The following is a 21796-nucleotide window of genomic DNA, read 5'->3' as shown; positions in this document are numbered from 1 at the left end:
TAAAATGTACCTACTGTGGGTGAAGCCCTGTACTTGACCCTTGTGAGGGCAAGGGCAGTGGTGCAGAATGAGTAATAGGGCTGGGCACCCGAAGGTACGACATACGGTCTGTTGGGGGCAGGGAATGGGCACAAGATAAGTACTGTCATAACCACAGTAACAGGCAGGAGTCTAAGTGCCATCAGAGAGTTACAGAGCTTTGTGAGATTTAAACACTGGCCCTTTAATGAACCTTGAAAGTCGTTGAATAAGGTTTCGGCAGACGGAGATGGTGAGACGGAGGAATAGGGTGAGCCAGGGGCACCGAGGCAGGGATGTGTGGTTACACATTCAGGGAACAGGAAGTGGTCCAGCTGGACCGAAGCAGAACCTAGGGAGAGAAGTGGTGGGAAATAAGACTGGAAACGTGGGTCGTGGAGCCTTGAAAGCCAAGGCAAGGAGTGTGTGCTTAGGCAGGTGATAGGGAGCCTTCCCAGATACCTGAAAGGGGAGCGATGTGGCTGGCACTGTACTGGGAGCTGATACAGCGGTAGAGCCTCTTTTGGAAGGTAGGTTCCGTGGCCACTTTCATCTACACAGCTGCTCGAGCCAGAAGCCTAAGAAGCGGCCTTGCCACCTCCCTTTCTCTCTCTCCCCTCACCCCCATCACCAAGTCCTATCCACACCACCTCCAAATTGTGTGTCAGATACACCACTTTCCTCCATCACCACGGCCACTGACCATCTGTCACCAGAACCACCTGAGCAGCCCCCAGATGGGTCTCTGATTTCTTCCTGCCCACACAGTCCATTCTCTGAGAGCAGCCAGGGTGGTCTGACCCTGCGCCTCTCCTACTCAGACCCCTTCAGGGGCTCCCATACACCCCTGGGAATCTCCTGCTCCAGCCTTGACTCAAGCAAGTTCACAGCCTTGTAGCCACGTGGCCTTCCCCCAGTTCCTCAGAAAATGCATCAGGTCCTTTCCAACCTCGAGCCTTTCTTTGTACCTGCTGATCCCATTGCCAGCAACGCGCTGCACTCATTACCTACCTGACAGAGCCTTTTCGTCTTTCAGGCCTCAGTTCAAATAGTCACTTCCTCCAAGAGTTCTTTCCTGCCTCTCATTTTAAATTAAGTCCCCTGCTGTACTTTCTCCTACTGACTGAAATCTCTTTCTAAGTATATATGCCAATGTGTAATTATATATTTGCAGATGAGGGCAGAAATCATGTAAGTTTTGTTCGTCACTGTGTACCCAGAGTTTAATACAGTACCTAGCTTATGGAAAAGGCCCAATAAATAATTGTTGAATGAGTGAATGTGTGAATGAATGACTTGGCAACTGACTACATGGAGGATAAAGAAGTAGTTGGAAAAAAAAAACAAACTGAGTCCTTCTGCCAGCGTAGCTAGAAAGGTGACAGTGTCTTTCACAAATGAGAGGTCAAGAGGAGATGGTGCTCAGTGCCAGGGAATGATCTAGTTTTGGACTTGCTTTAGGTTCCAAGGGCACCTCCAGGTTGTATTGTGAAGCCTAGTGTTCAGTTCAGGAAAAAAGTTGGACTAAAGATGTAGTTTTAGGGACTTCCCTGTGGCACAGTGGTTAAGAATCCGCCTGCCAATGCAGCGGACATGGGTTCGAGCCCTGGTCCGGGAAGATCCCACATGCTGTGGAGCAGCTAAGCCCGTGTGCCACAACTACTGAGCCTGCGCTCTAGAGCCCTCAAGCCACAACTGCTGAGCCTGCGAGCCACAACTACTGAAGCCCACGTGCCACAACTACTGAAGCCCACACGCCTGGAGCCCGTGCTCCACAACAAGAGAAGCCACCACAATGAGAAGCCCATGCACCGCAACGTAGCCCCCACTCGCCACAACTAGAGAAAGCCCGCAGGCAGCAACAAAGACCCAATGCAGCCAAAAATAAATAAATAAACAAATAAATAAAGATATAGTTTTAGGAGTCAATAGTGATATCATAATTGAGTCAGGGAGGGACTGAAGCTGACACAGAAGAGAATCTAGAGTGTGTTGACGTTGCTGCCCTTTGCTGGTAATGACAGTGGCTGGCATTTATAAAGTGCTCAACGATACCCCACCTAAGCTTGCCAATTACCCCTAAGACACTTACAGTCCTCTTATCATCTCCTTTGGGTAGATAGGGAACTGGGACCTCCAAAGGTTGAATAGCTTTCCTAAGGTCACACCTGTTTCTGCCCACCTCTAAAATCCCTGCTCCACCACCTTGGGATTGGGAAGAGCACGCAGAGGTGGGAAAGGCAAAGGCCCTTGGCGTCCTTCACTGTTCTCATTCTACGTGACTGAGCCAAGATGTCAGCAGCATGTGAGATGCCTCTCTGAGGCCAAAGCTGGCGCCGGCCAAATGAAGCGGATGGCCACCCCGCCCAGCGCAAGCTTCCTCCCCAAGCTTGGCCGCTGTGGCTTGGCTGGTGGGCTCACCAATGGCACTTGGGGGTAAGGGCTCATTCCTCGGAGGTTCCGAATTAGCACCACTACGGTTAGCAACCTTTAAAATCAAAGGAGGTCCTGCAGTTAATCTCCCTTTGGACCAAAGTCAGGTCTGGCCCTTCAGAACTAAATCATCATTCAGGGCAAAAAGCTTTCTTCGGGTAGCAATATGAAGAAAACCGAAGGTAAGCAAGATGGAAATTGCACTGCATTAACTAAACAAATGGGACTTCAGACCATAGTACAAAGCAGTTTCCAAAAATTCTATGATTGTGAAATAAGGGAGTTGTCCTAAATGACTTTCAAAGCCTCTTCTGATATCCTAAAAGGCTAGGTACATTCTACATTTTAGACTTTATTCTAATTCATAGCCACAAATTTCATCATAACCTAAAGCTTCCTGTTGGGGATTTCTTTTAAATATATTTTTCCAACTACTTTTTTTTTTGAAAATAAATGCTCCAACAAACCAGTTTGACACATTCATGACTTTAAAGCAATTAATTAGAATTTTACTCATTTTCTTTTTTTTTTTTCACATCTTTATTGGAGTATAATTGCTTTACAATGGTGTGTTAGTTTCTGCTTTATAACAAAGTGAATCAGTTATACATATACATATGTCCCCATAGCCCTTCCCTCTTTCCAACTACTTTTTATCTACACTCCAATATCTTACATTGCACGAAACTTCATGTTTGAATGCCAGTATAACTTGAATGTCAAACAGAACCGTTTCTTTGCAGAGGCGTGCGTAAATCAGGGCCCATGAGATACACACAGAAGAATTTAACAAAAGCAATTACATGCCCACTGACATTAAATCTGTCCGGGCAGCCATGGGAACTCACTGAAGGAGTTCCGTCCAGTTCCGTCCGACCAAAATGGGATTTGGTCTTCAAAAAGGAAATGGCATTTCAGCTGGACCTTAAAAGGTGTGGAAGATTCTAGTCAGGTGGAAATAAAAAGGGAGCTTTCCAGCGGCAAAGAATAATGAGCATGTATGTGGAGAGCAGGAAAAGTGAGAAAATTTTGAGGAACAGCAAGTAATCCAGTTTGGCCAGAACAACAGAGGCTCCATAAAGGAGGAGCAGGGAAGAGCCTGGTGGAGTGTTCAGGTGTGTGGGAGGTGCAGGTGGCCGAGTAGGTTGAGTAAGCTGGCAGGACGCACATCATCTTCAGAGACCTGCGGGCCTACGTGCACGTCTCTAAAACTAATTAAGATTAAATACGTACTGGGACTTCCCTGGCAGCCCAGTGCTTAAGACTCCGTGCCTGCCCTGCAGGGGGCACGGGTTTGATTCCCGGTCAGGGAACTGGGATCCCGCATGCTGCGCAACACAGCCAAAAAGAAAAAAAAAAAAGATTAAACATGTACTACTAGCTCTTTCACCATCGACCAATTACTAAACTTCAGCCATCCTTTTCCTCATGTTCCCAAAGGCCAATTTTACTAAAGAACTTGAGGTTAAGAGTTAAGCAGTGTATCTGATAAATAATTCTTTAATGATGTTTAATTCATAACAAGCAGCAATATTTTGAAACAGAATACAAAATTCACCTGCATTTTAAAGGACAATATAGTCATCAAAGAGCTTTTTTATTTCTAGAGAACTGCCTTAGCGTATCCTTCGCATGTGTGTATTCACTCTCATTCTGCTCTGGCAAAGCGTGAGAAGCGTTGCTCCTTGGGAAGCTCTGAGGACGAAACGAGATGAGCCGTATAAACACCTGAGCAAGCCTGACCCAGGGTAGCTCTAAGTAACCGTTCTCTCCCTTCCCTCAATAGATCTTCATCTCCTTCCTTTCCCAGGGCACTCCAAGTGTGGTCTTGGGGCCAGCAGCATCAGCTGTCCTAGGAACTCGTTAGACATGCAGATTCTCAGGTCCACCCCCAACCAACTGAATGAGGAACTGAGGACGGGGCCCAGTGGTCTGTGGTTTCACAAGCCCTCCAGGTTATACCGGTTCCCCTGACGTTTGAGGATCAAGGGTTTAGTGTGTGGCTTCAAGTATCCGTTTTGTAATACTTGATGTCCTGATAGTACCTTAAACTTTTTGAAATGTCATTGTATCCTATGATCTTTGGAATAAACAAAATGCTCTCAGGTTCTTTACGGCTTAGTTTTCCCCGTTTGCTAACATCTCTTGTTATTCTCCAAATCTTATGATCATTCTTGAATCATATGACTAATGTCATTATAACAACGACGTTATTATATCATTATCATCTTTATTATCAGAACTATCATCATTACCCACACCGTCTGTTGTGACTTGGAGCTTTAACAAAAATTAGGTGCCCTCATTGCAGCTGCCGGGGAAAGATGTTCTAAGCGAACTGTCCTTCTCAAGCAGAGAGTTGTTTTTTTTGGTTTTTTTGTTTTTGCGGTACGCGGGCCTCTCACTGTTGTGGCCTCTCCCGTTGCGGAGCACAGGCTCCGGACGCGCAGGCTCAGCGACCATGGCTCACGGGCCCAACCGCTCCGCGGCATGTGGGATCCTCCCGGACCGGGGCACGAACCCATGTCCCCTGCATCAGCAAGCAGACTCTCAACCACTGCGCTGCCAGGGAAGCCCAAGTAGAGAGTTTTTAAGGTAGGGGTGTGTGTGTTGACATTTTCCCAGCAGTTGCTGAAGTCAAGGGTAAGGAGATTTAGGGCCCACTTGGAGTTCTCTTGATGAAGCAATAATAGCTTCCTAGAGACCTTAAAGCCTAAGACTTGTGTAGCCCAAAAGATGTTGCATGCATCTTTATTTACCTCTATTTTCAAAACAAGGGGAAGCGGGGGGCGAGTAAGACACTAAAAATAAGGATAAGTAATTTCTGGATAAGAATTTCCTTTTGGTTTAAAATGGACTGCTTTTGAAATCTAAGTTCCTCCCTATTCAAGCAGTGGCTTTGAAGATAAGTGAGATTCATGAAACTCTGGACACCCTGAATGAAGGATTCTGTCTGAAAACCATGTGTACTATAATTGTTAGTAATAGAGGCGTCTGATGGAAGTGTCATTGCATTCAAATTATAGAGACAGTTGGCCAGAAAGCGGGTAGAGGGTCAGGCCAGAAATGGTCAGATTCAGGTTTTGTTCTTGATTCACGTGAAGTCAAGTAGGTGGTTTAAATGCCTCACGCTAACCATAGGCTAAGTTTAAATTAAAAAGCTTTGTCAATTAAAGATACTTTTCAGTATCAAGTAGCTATCATGTTGCTACGGCATTTTGATAAGAAAAGTATACATAGTCAGACATGAATAAAGACACGATGTAGAGAACGGACTTGAGGACACGGGGAGAGGGAAGGGTAAGCTGGGATGAAGTGAGAGAGTGACACTGACATATATACACTACCAAATGTAAAATAGATAGCTAGTGGGAAGCAGCCGCATGGCACAGGGAGATCAGCTCGGTGCTTTGTGACCACCTAGAGGGGTGGGATAGGGAGGGTGGGAGGGAGACGCAAGAGGGAGGGGATATGGGGATATATGTATACGTATAGCTGATTCACCTTGTTATACAGCAGAAACTAACACAACATTGTAAAACAATTATACTCCAATACAGATGTTTAAAAAAAAAGTATACATAGTCATACCTGCTAAATGAAATTATAAGTGATGAGATAGTAATTTTGCAGGCAATTAAGAAGTCACTGTAAACAAAAAATAGAGGACTGGTGTGCATATGTTGTTTGCACATCTGAGGAGGATATGAGAGCCCAGGAGGCTAAGTTCTGGTCACTGTATATTTGTATGTGCTCTAATGAGAAGTGGCTTCCATGTAGACGTGCTAAATGGCTTATAGCTCTTGAGGTTTCCAGTTTCTGCTGTGATAGCAATTCTAAACTCAGATGGACACCACTCTGGATTACTGTCCATAAATATAAAACTTCTGTTTGCAAGCCAGCAAGCGGAGGCCAACTGGAACGGTGCCCTTTAAGGCTCCTATGGCTTATACCTCAGACAAAAGTAGAACAGACTGATACAGTTGGAGGACAGCATACAGGGCCCTGGTTAAAAATATTGACCCTGCACGAACCCGTGTTCCCTGCATGGGCAGGCGGACTCTCAACCACTGTGCCACCAGGGAAGCCCCGTAAATATCTTTTAAGTGGCCTCAAGGAAGTACATGTATAATGCTTTTACAGATATTTTCTCTTTTAATCTGCACACCAGCCTGCAAGATGGCTAATATTTTCCCTGTCAGCTGAAAGAAAAACGCACAACCTAAAAGTTGCAAGTTAAGTTTTATTCGGGGACCTTACTGAGGACTATAGCCCTGGAAACAGTCTCTCAGATAGCTCTGAGGAACTGCCCCGAAGAGGCAAGGGAGGAGCCAGGATATATAGGAATTTTTTGCTGGGAAAAAACATGTAGTCGAGCATCAAAAGATTACTGCTGATCACAAAGAACAGACATCTCAAATTAATGATTTTAGTGCTTTTCTCTGTATGGGAAGATGCAAGAATCTGGGCTGATTGAAACTATTCCTTAGATATACATCTTAACTATCCAGGGCCCGTATCCAAAGCCCAGAATCCTTCAGTTTTTCTCCGTCCTGAATTCCCCTCTGGGTGCATTGTCGGTGGGTGACTGCAGTGCCTGATGGCTTGGTCCCTGTAGAACTGGAATGGGGAGGGCAACATTCTTTTCTTTACATCCCTATTTCAGAGATGAAGCAATTAAGGTACAAAGAATCTAAGTGATTCGCCCAAGTGGCAGAGCCGAATTTCTAAACCAGTTTACTCTGATTCCTGAGTCCGGGGATATTCTAGCTAGAATCAGATAATCTGGCTAGAAGTTGCCACCATGTGGTTCGCTAACTTGCAAAGAATTAAAATGTGATAAAAGGCACTGAATATAAGCAACAGGAGTGCCATTTATCTTTGCTAGAAAAGGCATTTCGGTGTCTTAAAGTGCGTCAAAGTCAGTCAACATCTGTTGTCCCCGTTCCACTAAAGGCAAGAACTGCTGGTCCACAGCCTTAACATTCTTTCAGTCTATAAATTTTTGTCATAACAAAATAACTACGTGACCATCTGAACAATCTGTAGTAGTACAGAAAAGACTGTAATCCAGATGTTCACAGATGAGGACGGTGTTCCGAGCATCCCTTTTGCCATCTGATCAGGCTTGAGATACTCCTGAGGGCTGGCCACTGCCGGGCGACTGACTTTTCCTGGGCTCAGAAGCCAGTGAGCGCCTGTGAGTGTCTGCTCCCCATAGGGTCACACAGAGGGGATTGGCGGCTTCAGGGCTGGTCTGTTGTAGTATTATAACTTTTCAGCTTTGGCAGCAGGTTCCACCAGCCCGCCGGCATGTGTGTCATTGACACTAAGCTTAAGAAGTCCTTGCTTATTAACTACCAAGAGCACGTGGTCTGAGTGAAGCAATTAAAGACTGACTTTTGGTGGGACTTCGGGGCAGTTCAGGTTTAGGTTGTTTATTTGGGCCAAGTGACTAAAAAAACTAGTATTTCTTAATCTTCATAAGAACACTTTTCCTTTCTTTCTCACAAGTAACAGCTGTTTACTAGTTTACCCTTAAAATGTCCCCTCTGTTCTTCATTTATTCCCAGGACATTTTGATCATTTCTCCCAGTTTCCCTGAATCCTGTACTACAGTTGTCAAAACGTTTGAGATACTCAGCTGGAGGTCACTTTCAGAAATGAACTGCACAGGGAATTCCCTGGTGGTCCAGGGGTTAGGACCTGGCACCTGCACCACTGTGGGCCTGGGTTCGATCCCTGGTCGGGGAACTAAGATTCTGCAAGCCACGTGGCATGGCCAAAAAATTGGAGGAAAAAAAAGAAACCAGGGCTTCTCTGGTGGCGCAGTGGTTGGGGGTCCGCTTGCCAATGCAGGGGACATGGGTTCGTGCCCCGATCCGGGAAGATCCCACAGGCCACAGCGCAGCTGGGCCCATGGGCCATGGCCGCTGAGCCTGCGCATCCAGAGCCTGTGCTCCGCAGTGGGAGGGGCCGCAGCAGTGGGAGGCCCGCATGCCGCAAAAAAAAAAAAAAAAGAAATGAGCTGCACAGTACGAGGGTAGGGACAGGGAGTCCCCAAGAATTGATGAAGAAAGAAAGTAGGGAAGAGCACCTAAATTTAGCACTGAAATGAAGTTTTTGAATCGTTTTAGATAGGAAGATAAGCAGACGTAAACATGGGCCTGTATGCGTCGGTGAACAGAGAATCAGAGAATAATACAGCTGTAGCTTTAAAAGCACACAGCTGGTTGTTAGAGATGCACTCGCAGGCCACTGCCAGGTGTCAAGGCATGCGGCAAAAGTTTCAACATGGAAATCAAGTGATGTGGGTTCTAATTGTAGCTCTGCTCTGTTAACCTGAGGCGTGCCAGTTATCCCCTTTGGGCCTTAATTTCTTATCTAATGAAGGGTTTGGAGTCAGTGATTCCTAAGGTTTCGTGGGTTCGAAGAATCTGGATCTTATGAATCACCATTCAGCATATGATTCAGCCCGAGCCATACAGACTGTCAGAGTGGGGAAGGTGTGTTGGCACCTAATCTGCAGAAGAGAAACAGGGCCATCGTGAACAGCTTTCAAAGGCGAGCTTCATCCCCACCTCAGTGTCCATAACCTCCCCGTGTTCTTCCGGCTGGCAGAGTGATCAGTAACCCAGCTGGAAGCATTCAGTGCCTTCATCAGTTACCTGTCCCCGAGAAGAGACAGTGTCACGCAGGGCCTCACTCTCTTTCCTATTTCTACTTGTCTTCCTTTTCTCCGTATAGTTCTTCAGCACAAGGAATTTCCACTTTGGTGAAAGAAAAGAAAAGAAATTTGAGTGGCAGATCTTCACAATAGAAATAAGAATGATAAAAGTATCATGTGAAAATATTTGGTAAAAATAATCTACAAATAAGCCATATTCAAAAGCAGTCCTGTTTTATATTCTAGTCTGTGATTCTTGGGAAAATTGAACTGAAATTTGATCCTGAAAGTGGCTTTCCAGTTGCCCAAAGCAAAATGCCCATTATCTACGGGAACATTACATAGTCTAGGAAACTTCCAACATCCAGATGACGCAAGGCTGAAACAGGTTTTTCCAACCACCTCCTTTAACCAGAAATTCCAGAGTCACCATAACCGTGTCAGTAAACAAGCCCTAAGAGCAGTGATGGGCAGACATAGCCTTCTTTTGAGATCCTCTGTCCCCCATCCCTTTATCTCTGACCATAAGCATGAATTTTGAGTTTGAGATGACTTTTCGTCACTTCACTCTAAGGAGCCCATTGACACTCTGAACCAGATCTTCTCACAGGAGGCGAGGGCAAGTGGCCCTGGGCTGGGGGTATGTTACCACGTTCCTGCAGGCCAAGGAAGAAATGGGTAGACAGGAAACAGAGGCGATGAGCTAGACCACAACTCTGGGAGGTTGACTGCAAAAGGGCAGTAGCTGGAAGGAGCAGCACAGGGCCAAGGAGCGGGGGGGCTAGAGGGGTGGGGCTGTGCCTTTGGAAGGGGGCGGAGGGAATGTGCGGAGCGACCGAGTCATGCGTGGATCCGGCTTCATCAGTCACGGGCAGTCAGTACAGGTTAGATAACTGCTTTGATGTGTTTGAGGTCACTGTATTCGTAAAATGCAGACCATAAATGATTACTTACCTCATATCGTTGTGAGGACTCACTGGGGTAATGTGCCTACATTTCGTGTAAAACTCAATACATGACACATGGTAAGCCCTTGATAAAGGTTAGTTGCCAGCATTGATGATAATACTTGTTATTATTGGGAAGAAAAGACTGAGGAAGCTGGCAAGAAAGATCACAGACGAAGTTCCCACCTAAGAGTGGTTGGGGTAGATAGAATTCAGAGGATTGGGACCAAAGGGAAGGAGGGGAGGGTGTTTAAAGAGAAGGGAGGGACATCTTCCCCTGAGTCTGGAGAGAAGGAGAAAAGCTTGGATTTCAAGCAGAGCTTCTTCAGTTTTCCCGCGGACAGCTCCCTGAAGGCCAGGGTGGAAAACTAAACAAAGGTATCCTCTCCGGGGCTCAGGGACTCAGCCTAAAGCAGCTGTTGAAAGACAGAAGTGTCATTGAAGGCTCATGTTGTATCTTTAAAATACAGGACAACTTGGCATTCCATTTTGTATAATGGATTTGTTTTACCAGTTAAATTACTTGAGAATTTTTCCTGCAGAACTTCTAGGAAAGTGGGCATGCCACACCTGTCTCCCAGCTCCTATCAGTTGCTTACGTTTAGACAATGAGACACGGACATTGGCGGCGATGTTCTAAATCAGAACTTGGGAGCTCTCTGCCACGCTCCTACGCAGTCCCAGCTTCTGAAGAAAGAAGCGTGTTCCACAGCTGAGGAATTGCCCACTCCTGTTTTCGATAACCTTTCCGAAGAGAATCAGTCGAGTTGACTGATTCCCTGGGCGTGGGCTGGGGTCCCTGCAGCCCTCTGTCTCATCCAGCTCCTCCTACACGGCCGTTCTTCCCGAGGGACAGCCCTCACCACCCATCTCACTGAGGAGAGGAAGGTTCTTTTCCTGAACTTGCTCACCCGCCTCCCAGGTTTCTCTGCCAGTCTCCTTGCCTCACCCTCCAGTCTCAGGGGAAGGGCCAGGGCTTCTTCCCTCTTTCTGCGGTAAACGCTTGTTGCTCTCCCACAGATACTGTCCTCGCCCACTATACTGCTTGTCTTCTTCCATAAAATACATATGGGAATGTCCCCGGTGGCGCAGTGGTTAAGAATCTGCCTGCCAATGTAGGGGACACGGGTTCGAGCCCTGGTCCGGGAAGATCCCACATGCCGCGGAGCAACTAAGCCCGTGCGCCACAACTACTGAGCCTGCGCTCTAGAGCCCACGAGCCACAATTACTGAGCCCGCATGCCACAACTACTGCAGCCCGTGCGCCTAGAGCCCGTGCTCCACAACGAGAGAAGCCCGCGCACTGCAACGAAGACCCAATGCAGCCAAAAACAAATAAATAAATTTATTTAAAAAAAAAAAAACAAAGCAGCATGCCATCTCCCAAGCATACACAAACAGAAAGAATCCAGAGACATCCCTCCCCAACAAAAAAAACCACATATGGATAGAACATCTCTGTCTTAGAAATGCTTCCCTTCACTCAGTGGCCACGCTCTCTGGCCAGAGTCTTTTACTGCCTACTGCCTCGCTTCCACATCCAGCCTGCATTTCCTCTTGGTCCAGCCCCCGCTTCTTAGCTGGCCCCCAGGTCCCAGCCCCGGTGTCCCTCGTGCTGCTCTGTTTCACGGTGACTAACGACCTCATTGTGAACGTCTTCCTCACGCTCCTTAGACTTCCGGCACATTCGATGTTTTTAAACTCCTTTCCTACCGCAGAAGTCATCTTCCTTTCTCACATGGGTACTGTCCTCATTTACCTCTTGTTCTCTGTTTTATCTCCGTTTCTTTTGCTTGGCTCCCTTCAGTACAGGCATTTTCCAGGACCCAGCCCTCCCTTTGCGGCCTCTCCCTGTGAGAGTTTTATCTGGCTTCAGTTGTTGCCAGCAGAGCCAGCTGTCTCCTCTGATCTGTGTGTCTCTGGCAGTGGCACCACCTTCTGACATGGAACCTTGAGGCCAGTGGTCTTCCCATTGTGGTCCACGTACCCTAGGGGTACATGAAGACTTTCCAGGGGATACATGGGCACGGATGAGGGAATCCACTTTCAGATTCTAAGCTTCCATATGTATTCTTTTCTAAAATTGACGTGCTTGAGACAGTGTCTGCTCTGAAAGTTCTCTTACAGTCACTCTTCACCAGCCTTTAGAAAGGAGACTTGCCCAGTGGTCCAGTGGTTTAGACTCTGTGCTTCCACTGCAGGGGATGCAGGTTCGATCCCCGGTCGGGGAAGTTCTGCATGCCGCACGGCGTGGCAAAAAAAAAAAAAGGAGAAAGGCCCGGGGGTAAGGGGTGCCCCAGGGAAACATTTCACAGGAGCCATGAAAGTGAAGCAAAGAGGAGCAGCCCCTTATTTTATCCAGGAGACAAACTCATGACAACCTTCTGCCTTATCGTTCCATCTTAGAAGTAGAATTCAGAGACAAGGTGGTGGTCATGAGGAGAAGTATTAACTTGTTTATTTGAATTAAAAAATGAGGTTAGACCTCTTTTGACAGAAAGTGATCAAGCTGATTGGTTTGCCATTTAGATTACAAGGCAGACGTTTTCCATGTGTACTTAAAGCACACCTTCAATATACATGTTTAAAAACACATCATTTGGGCTTCCTTGGTGGCGCAGTGGTTGAGAGTCCGCCTGCCGATGCAGGGGACACGGGTTCGTGCCCTGGTCCGGGAGGATCCCACATGCCGCGGAGCGGCTGGGCCCGTGAGCCATGGCCACTGAGCCTGCGCGTCCGGAGCCTGTGCTCTGCGACGGGAGAGGCCACAACAGTGAGAGGCCCGCGTACCGCAAAAAAAAAATAAAAAGTTTGAAGACCATTGTAGGGGCTTAGCCACCTTTAATTTATCCCTTTCCATCATAACCCCCGTTCCAGTCATTCCTCTTGATTTTTTTTCCTATTAGATCAATTTCAGACTCTGCCTGGTTTTCCAAACCTTCCTGTCCCTTCTTGTGGTCAAGCCGGTCTTGTGAAGTGACTGTTCCATGCTGTTTCCTACCACCGTGTCTTTAGTACATAATTCTCCTGCCCATTCCTTATTTCTTCTCTTTTCATCCTGACTGCTGTGTTCATTATTGACCTCTCCTCTAACCTCTACAACATTGGCTATTCCATGCAATTAGCATTTATAGAACATCGTTGCTTGATTTTCTTTTCTCTCTAAAAAGCTCCTTAAGAGTCTAAAAGCATCTCTTACACTCTACCATATTCTCCTTTTGCCTAATGCATTGCTGACCACATAATGGATGCTCTATAAATATTTTATTGACTGCCTAGAATACAGTATTTGTTCATTCATTCTTTTATTCTTTCCTCCATTCAACAAATATTTTTGAGACCTTTTTTGTACCAGGAAAAGACCGTTTCTGTACCAGGAAAAGATCTTTTTTGCACAAGGCACTTGTGGTACAGCAGGGGAAAAAAAGAGACAAAAATCCTTGCCTTCAAAGACTGATAAATAAGTAGAATACATTGTATGTGAAAGAGTAATAAGTGTTGAGGGGAAATAGAAAAATGAAGTAAGAAAGAAGAACAGGAAGTGTGTGTTGGTGGCATAGAGGGTGGGATGAGTGTGTGCAGTTTTAGATACTATGAAGGCCTCACTGATAAGATGACATTTTAGTAAAAATCTGAAGGGCTGGAGGGACTTGAGCTTATCTGTGAAAGAGCATCCCAGGCAAGGAACCTATTAATGCGAAGGCTCTAAGGTTGCACCTGGCTGGCATTCCAGGAAGGGCAGCCGAGAGTAAGAGATGAGTCAGAGAAAGGTGGGGTAGTGATGAACAGATCAGTCTGGTAGGTTCTGGTTGGACTTCGGCTTTTGCTGAGTGAGACTGAAGGCCTATGGGGCAATTAGTCAGGAGGCGACTGTAATAGTACAGGCCAGAGGGACTTCCCTGGTGGCACAGTGGTTAAGAATCCGTCTGCCAATGCAGGGGACACGGGTTCGAGCCCTGCTCCAGGAAGATCCCACATGCCGCGGAGCAACTAAGCCCGTGCGCCACAACTACTGAGCCTGCGCTCTAGAGCCCGTGAGCCACAACTACTGGGCCCACGTGCCACAGTTGCTGAAACCCGTGTGCCTAGAGCCCGTGCTCCGCAACAAAAGAAGCCACTGCAAGGAGAAGCCCACGCACCACAATGAAGAGTAGCCCCCCGCTCGCTGCAACTAGAGAAAGCCCGCATGCAGCAACAAAGACCCAATGCAGCCAAAAATAAATAAAAATTTCATAAAATACTATAGAAAAATTTTTAAATGGTACAGGCCAGAGATGGCATTGACCTGGACCAGGGGAAGAAGTGGTCAAATTCCGGGTTCACTTTAAAGGTAGAACAGACAGAGTTTGCTGACAGACTGGTTGCAGGGGGAGGGTGGGGTTCAGGAAGGATGAGAAGGTCGCAGAGCTTCAGCCTCGAGTGAGCAGAAAAGTGAGTTGGCGTTTGCTGAAATGAGGAAGCCAGGGGAGGAGCAGGCTTTGTGAGAGAGATGTGTCAGCAGTTCAGTTTGACACCTGTTAAATTTGAGATATCCGTTAGGCGTGCACCCAGTCCACGTTGTACACGAGTGTGAAGAACAAATTTGGGAGCCATCAGCAAACAGATGGTATTTAAAGCCATGTGGCTGGAGGAGATCGCCGGGCACTTCTCTGTTAAAGCAGAGGTTGAAGCAGTCTCACAGTTATTGAGTATCTAATATGTACCAGGCTTAATATATGAACCCAAACCTAGATACTCACTTTACTGATGAAACTGAGGACCAAAAAAAATTAACTCATCAACCAGCCTGAGGGAGCAGCTAGTAAGTAGCAGAACCAGGATTCAAACTGAGATCTGTCTCAACTCCAGAGTTCGTGTTCTTCTAACCATACAGCGCCTTAATTTAATAGTACGTTGCATTTTAGAAAAAATGCTCTTGGCAAACCATAATCAGTATCCTTATAAAATAAATATGCTGTGACTCTTCTTTTGAAATGAAGATGGGAAGGAAATCCCTTAGTCATTTGTCACATGGAATGGAGATTAGATTCAGAAGCCCTGATACCCACTTTCACCAGAATTTCTCAGTTAAGGCCTGCTTTACAAACTCCCTGTAACTTTATGTGAATGTGTGTGTGTGTGTGTGTGTGTGTGTGTGTGTGTGTGTAATTTTTGTGACCACTTACAATATTTTAGGCTGTGCTAACTACTTTATATGCATTATCTCCTTTAGTCCTTACAACAACTCATTGAGGCAGGTACTGTCCCCATTTTACAGATGAGGAAACTGACGCTCAACATCAAATGGCTATTAAGTGTCAATTACTGTTGGTCAACCAATCAAAAACTGAAGTACACAGGATATTATGCTATGGGAGATCCAAAGGTATAGGAGGACTTTAGGAAAAGAGATTGTGAACATGTTAATTTTAAGATAAAACAAGAATGTAAGGAATGGGAATTTGTTGTATACAATGATTTGCCAAATGAGAGTCTTCGCCCTAAGTGCCATGTATTTAAGGGATGAGTCCATAACGCACAGGGCCATGAGTTCATCATGGTCTGCGGTAGCCTTAAAGGAGGAGACACTTGAACTGGGTTTCCGAGAATGGGTAGGACTCTACTGGGTAGAGGAGTGGTTGGAGAAGGTGTCCCACCCAAAGGCACTGGCACAAGCGAAGATCTAGAGATGAAAGACACAAGATATATTTGAGCAAAAACTAGCATATCAGTCACCTGGAGCAGGGAGATAGAGGCTTTAACTGGAAATGTAGTTTAGAAGATAGGCCTTGAATCTTCAGCTTGGGAACTGGTGCTGTGTTGAGTAGTCAGCTGGAGTCGTTGATGTTGTCTGAGCAGGGGTTACAGGAAGAGCCCTCTGGTGGAGGATTGTTGGAGGATGAGGCTGCAGGCAGAGGTGAGGTCACGGCAAGAGTTGAAGGGGGAGTGCTTGAGGGCCTTCACTGCAGATGTAGCACAGGAAAGGAGGGGGTGTGACGGTGGCGAGAAACACTGGAAAGGAGGAATCAACAGGATTTGGTGGCTATAGGTATAGGGAACCAAGGAGAGGGAAGAGGCAAAGACAACTTCAAGCCTTTGAATGTAGTTGTGTGGCCTGGAGAACGGTAACGCCATTAACAAACAAAAGAAGCCAAGAGAAGACTGATTCGGGGGAAAGTCCATGTTGTGGTCACACAGAGTTTGAGATGGTATGTGATATCAAACTGAAAATGCCCAGCCATGAAGTAGGAAATGTGGAACTGAAACTTGAGAAGTCAGGATTAAAGATGTGGACCTGTCTTTGGCGTAAAGATCACATTAAGTTACATGAGAGTGGATGGAGTTTCCAGAGGACAGTATAGCAAGAATAGCAGGGCTTCCCTGGTGGCGCAGTGGTTGAGAGTCCACCTGCTGATGCAGGGGACGCGGGATCGTGCCCCGGTCCGGGAAGATCCCACATGCCGCGGAGCGGCTGGGCCCGTGAGCCATGGCCACAGAACCTGCGCGTCCGGAGCCTGTGCTCCGCAACGAGAGAGGCCATGGCGGTGAGAGGCCCACGTGCCGCAAAAAAAAAAATGAATAGCAGAGGACCAGGGCTGACTCCTGGAGGTCAGCTGTATTCAGAAGCCAGAGAAAAGCCTTGGGTGAAAGAGACAGAGAAAGAGAGGTTGGCGCGATCTACTTGAATTGCGTCACCACCCTTGGCCAAGGCAAAGCTCAAAGCAAGCACAATGAGTGAAAAGTAAACATTTAGGAACTTTTGTAGCCACTCCATAGTGCCACATCATCCAAGCCCATGACTTTGTATTTTACAAAAGTATTGGTCCACAACGCATGGGAAATTTTGAAAACTGGTCTATACCACTGACCAAGAAGGGCTAGTCAGAGGATAAAAGAGCCAAGAGGTCCACTCGTAAGTATATACCCGAGAGAACTGAAAACATACACCACACCAAAAGTTGTACAGGAATGTCCATAGCAGCCTTATTCTTAATACCCCAAAAGTGGAAACAACCCAGATGTCCATCAACTGATGATTGGGTAAATGAAGTATGGTCTGTCTAAACAAAAGAATATTATTCAGCCATAAAAAATAACGACATACTAGGGCTTCCCTGGTGGCGCAGTGGTTAAGAATCTGCCTGCCAATGCAGGGAATGCGGGTTCAAGCCCTGGTCCGGGAAGATCCTACATGCCACGGAGCAACTAAGCCCCCGAGCCACAACTACTGAGCCCGCGCGCCACAACTACTGAAGCCCGCATGCCCCAACTACTGAAGCCCACGCACCTAGAGCCCGTGCTCTGCAACAAGAGAAGCCACCGCAATGAGAAGCCCGCGCACCGCAACAAAGAGTAGCCCCCGCTCGCCACAACTAGAGAAAGCCCACGCACGGCAACGAAGACCCAACACAGCCAAAAATAAATTAAAAAATAAATTAAATTAAAAAAAAAAAAGAACGCCAGCAAATCCTGGCACCAAGAAGATAAATGGTTGATACACTGTTGTGTGAAAAAACTAGGATACATGAGTACACAGGTTGTGATCATAAGTTTAAAAAAAAAAGTTATGGGAAAAAAGACTAAAAGGACATAAGCTAATATATAACATGATTATCCATTTACTCATTCACTTAAATAATTGAGCACTTTATGTATGACACTTATCTAAGCCTTGCAGAGTTAACCAAACTCACAACTATATCGCCAATGATAAACTAACTGCAACTTATGATTGAAAAGTAAGGGGAATTCCCAGGGGGTCCAGTGGTTAGGACTCCAGGCTTTCACTGCCGAGGGCACAGTTTTGATCCCTGGTCAGGGAACTAAGATTCCCACAAGCCATGTGGGCAAAAAAAGAAAAAAAAAGTAAGAATTGCAGCAGCTGTAAACCATGACCAACTCAGAACACTGATTATGCAATGATAGACTGGGTAAAGTGTCCTTCCAAAAAACAGTGGGGATCCCAACTCTTCACACACACGCTACTGCAGTAGGAAGGTTGCCAAGCACATCAGCCAGACTTCTTGATGGAACACTGAATGTGGGTCTGTAGTAAAACCAGGGAACATGCTAATTTTTGTTTAGGAATAACGAATGTTGTTGGCCCTTTTTAATTCAGTAAGCAACCCTTGGCCGTGCGTCATCAGTTCATGGCCCATCAGGAGATCCCCTGTAGTTGAGTCAAGCCCCGGGACCATACTCTAAATCACGGCTTGAGAAGACATTTTCCCAGTATACCTAGTTGGATTTATAACTTGGTCGATGCCTATTATGTAAGGAGTATCTACATGTGTCCTGTACCTGCTATGCGACTGTATAGGCCGTCAGCAACCCCAGTTTGTAGCCGGGAATAATTTATATTTATCCTCTTAACAATCTGACTGAGGGACTTCCCCAGTGGTCCAGTGGTTAGGACTCCACGCTTCCACTGCAGGGGGCGTGGGTTCGATCCCTGGTCAGGGAACTAAGATCCCACATGCCGGGCGGTCAAAAAAAAAAAAAAAAGAAAGAAAAAATAATCCGACTGGGGCTTCCCTGGTGGCTCAGGGGTTGAGAGTCCACCTGCCGATGCAGGGGACACGGGTTCATGCCCCGATCCGGGAAGATCCCACATGCCGCAGAGTGGCTGGGCCCGTGAGCCGTGGCCGCTGAGCCTGCGTGTCAGGAGCCTGTGCTCCACAGCGGGAGAGGCCACAACAGGGAGAGGCCTACGTACCGCCAACAAAAAACAAAAAAAAACAAAACAAGAAAAAACAAAAAATAATAATAATAATCCAACTGATAATACTCTGCTAGTGATGAAATTATTATAGGTCATAAAGGTGTAAAATGGTGTTTCTGGGCACCCTGAATCCCTTGTATCATTTAAGGAAAATGCAAGAGAAAATACCTAGCAATATTTAATAAGCCAAAAATGAAACCTAGTCTTCAGACCCAGTTTGTATTGCCTCAATATAAAATACCTTCAGTTTTAAATTTGTATTTACAAAGAGACTTCTTTTGATAATTGGGGATGCTGTTGCTGTCTTTGTCGACATCCATATAATGCATGTTTTTTCCTCTCTGGGCTGAGTTTCATGCCAGATCAACTTCCAAAACAAACCTGGGAGGACGCCAGGCACGAGTAACCCTCTTCTGCTCTTCTCCCCCTCCAGGTTACCCCTTGGCTTTGTTTTACCGGCATTACCTTTTCTACAAGGACAGCTACCTCATCCACCTCTTCCACACCTTCACAGGCCTCTCAATTGCATATTATAACTTTGGTGAGTGAACTGAGATTACAGGGAACCTTGGAAGGAACAGACCTGAACAAAATTTCCTGGAGAGAATTTGATGGAGAGGGAAGTTGTGATGCTCTGGTAGCAGAGGGTTTGTATGGGCAGGGACACAAGCTTAACTTCTCCCTTCACATACATTCTCCTTCCCGGTAAAAGCATGTTGAGAATGGGTACCCTTACCAGACACCATCAACAGAGAGGCACCAGTTTGTCTCTGCTGTGGCTGGAACCGGCCGACGGACCCAAGCAGTCCCCTCAGGAGCATCCCGTAGGCCCGAAGTTCAGAAATACAGCAACTCCCTAGCAGTCCTTTCTTTTTATAGAGTTAATTTCCTTCCCTTCCTCCAAAACATGAGGCTATTAAAAAAGAAGAAAAATCCTAATACCAAAGGTTTTTTTATATGTATACTCTTTGTGTTTAGAAGTCTCAGGAAGGGTGGGAATGCAGAAAAAAAAACAGGTAAAACTTTGCTCTCTCCTCCGCATCCAGGAATCCAGCTCTACCACTCCCTGCTATGCATCGTGCTTCAGTTCCTCATCCTCCGGCTGATGGGCCGCACCATCACTGCCATCCTCACTACCTTTTGCTTCCAGATGGTAAACGTCTTTCCCTGGGCAGCTCAGGTCACAGCTGACAGCAGTTGGGGGCGGGGAGGATGGGGACTGTGGTGTAGAGGAAGCCGTGGACTGGGAGATCCAGTTTCTAATCCTTTCTCCCCACGACACTTGGCAGTGTGGCTCTGGGTCACTTGCCAGAAGCCCCAGGTGTTTCATCTGCAGGCTGCAGTGACGATGCTTCACCCGCCTCAAGGACGGGTGCCGGCAGTCCTTTGTGCATAGGACTGTGCCATTGGGGTTCTTTGAGTCTGACCAGATTAGCCCAGCTGTCCATGAGGGGAGTCACTTAAAGGCAAGGCAGAAAATCCACGTAGAATGAGCCACAGAGTGTAAGCGTTGAGGACGTCTCTTCCCCTTTACAAGTTCAGTTTCTAGACCAGGAGAAAGGAAAAGTGAAAAGAATACATTGGATTCCAGAGCAGGGAGAAAATAAATCAGAGCAATGGTAGAATAAATATTTGCCCCTCTCCCAGGCCTACCTTCTTGCCGGATACTATTACACAGCCACTGGCAACTACGATATCAAGTGGACAATGCCACATTGTGTCCTGACCTTGAAGCTGATCGGTGAGTGGTGGGGCCCTGCCTTCCCCGTTGACACCCAGGCTCCTCTCTTCAGACCGTAGGCTTACCCCGGGCCCTGCCCTGTGCGCTCCTGGCCACGTCCCATGTCCCCTCCCTCCTCTCCACCCACACCTTCTCTCTCTGCGCAGGTCTCGTCATCGACTACTATGACGGAGGGAAAGATCAAGTAAGTACCCCTCCCTCCGCGGAGATGTGAAGGAGTTTAACCAGAGGGAAGGAGGACGGCTGTTGTTATCCCCACGCCCTCATGCCCGCCCGTGTGATCGCCATTTCCGGCCCGCACTGATCAAGGACCGACGAATCTAATTGCCCGGGTCCAGCTCTAGCTCAGAATCCAGAGATCAGGGCCAGCAAGGCACTGGGAAGAGCAGCAGCCGGCCTAGGCCGAGCTGCGCCTGCGCGTGCCCGTTACCCCCAGAGCACCGCCTCTTCTCCGTGCTGTCATCCCCTCAGAGAGGCTCTATTTGAAGAGCCTGGATCAGTGGGGACAAGGGTGGGGAGCCCTCAGACTGGCTCTTGGGGTCCTGAACCATTCGTTCTCTTCTCGGCATAGAAATCCCTGTCCTCTGAGCAACAGAAATACGCCATACGGGGTGTCCCTTCCCTGCTGGAGGTTGCTGGCTTCTCCTACTTCTATGGGGCCTTCTTGGTGGGGCCCCAGTTCTCAATGAACCACTACATGAAGCTGGTGCAGGGACAGCTGACTGACCTACCAGGCAAGATACCAAACAGGTAACGGCCCCCTTCAGTCAGGGCGTCTGCGGGCGTTGCCCGACAAAAAGCCACTTCTGAAGTGACTTCCTGCAGGCCGGCCGGCTGCATTCTCTGGCCTGGCCCTGGCTCACAGCCTGTGACGGGCGCTCCGTGCCGGCTCACTGCAGGAAGGGGGCCCTTTTCAGCTTGGGTCACTTCCCGCCATCCCTCCCGACCCTGTAGTACAAACAATAAAAATTCACTTTTATGCCATAGGATTTTGCCTGAACCAGTCACGTCCCTGCCTTTAACACTCACTTTCCCAGTTTAAAAAATACTGTTAAATATATCAAAATCTATATATATATAAATATATCTTACAGTAGAAGATTGATAAGTTACCAGGAAAATCCCTTTGTGGAGAACTTGTCCAGCCTGCGTTTGAGCATTGATCCAGCCAGGAGAGGAGGGAGCAAGATCCAAAACCGGTCCTTCCCCGTCTCTGCATCGGGCTTTCAGTCCCGATGTAGCCCAAGCACATGGGGGAGCCTTCGAGGTCCACGGGACCCCCGAGGGCG

The 21796-nt window shown here is 47.1% G+C and overlaps 1 protein-coding gene across 1 annotated transcript in view; it reads left to right on the top strand.

Annotated features, from left to right (window-relative positions):
* Window positions 1-21796, top strand: part of LPCAT3 (lysophosphatidylcholine acyltransferase 3) — a 29202-nt gene that overhangs the window by 3781 nt on the left and 3625 nt on the right. Inside the window, exons 2-6 of the mRNA XM_024733155.1 lie at window positions 19200-19307; window positions 19813-19919; window positions 20414-20507; window positions 20654-20691; window positions 21079-21257. Coding sequence (XP_024588923.1) covers window positions 19200-19307; window positions 19813-19919; window positions 20414-20507; window positions 20654-20691; window positions 21079-21257 — 526 coding nt within the window. The remainder of the gene's footprint in view (window positions 1-19199; window positions 19308-19812; window positions 19920-20413; window positions 20508-20653; window positions 20692-21078; window positions 21258-21796) is intronic.

This window comes from Neophocaena asiaeorientalis, unplaced genomic scaffold (genome assembly GCF_003031525.2).
Source record: "Neophocaena asiaeorientalis asiaeorientalis breed wild unplaced genomic scaffold, Neophocaena_asiaeorientalis_V1.1 scaffold150, whole genome shotgun sequence".
Lineage (NCBI taxonomy): Eukaryota > Metazoa > Chordata > Mammalia > Artiodactyla > Phocoenidae > Neophocaena > Neophocaena asiaeorientalis.
Note: the sequence above shows the minus strand (reverse complement) of the source record. Positions and strands in the feature narration are given on the sequence as shown.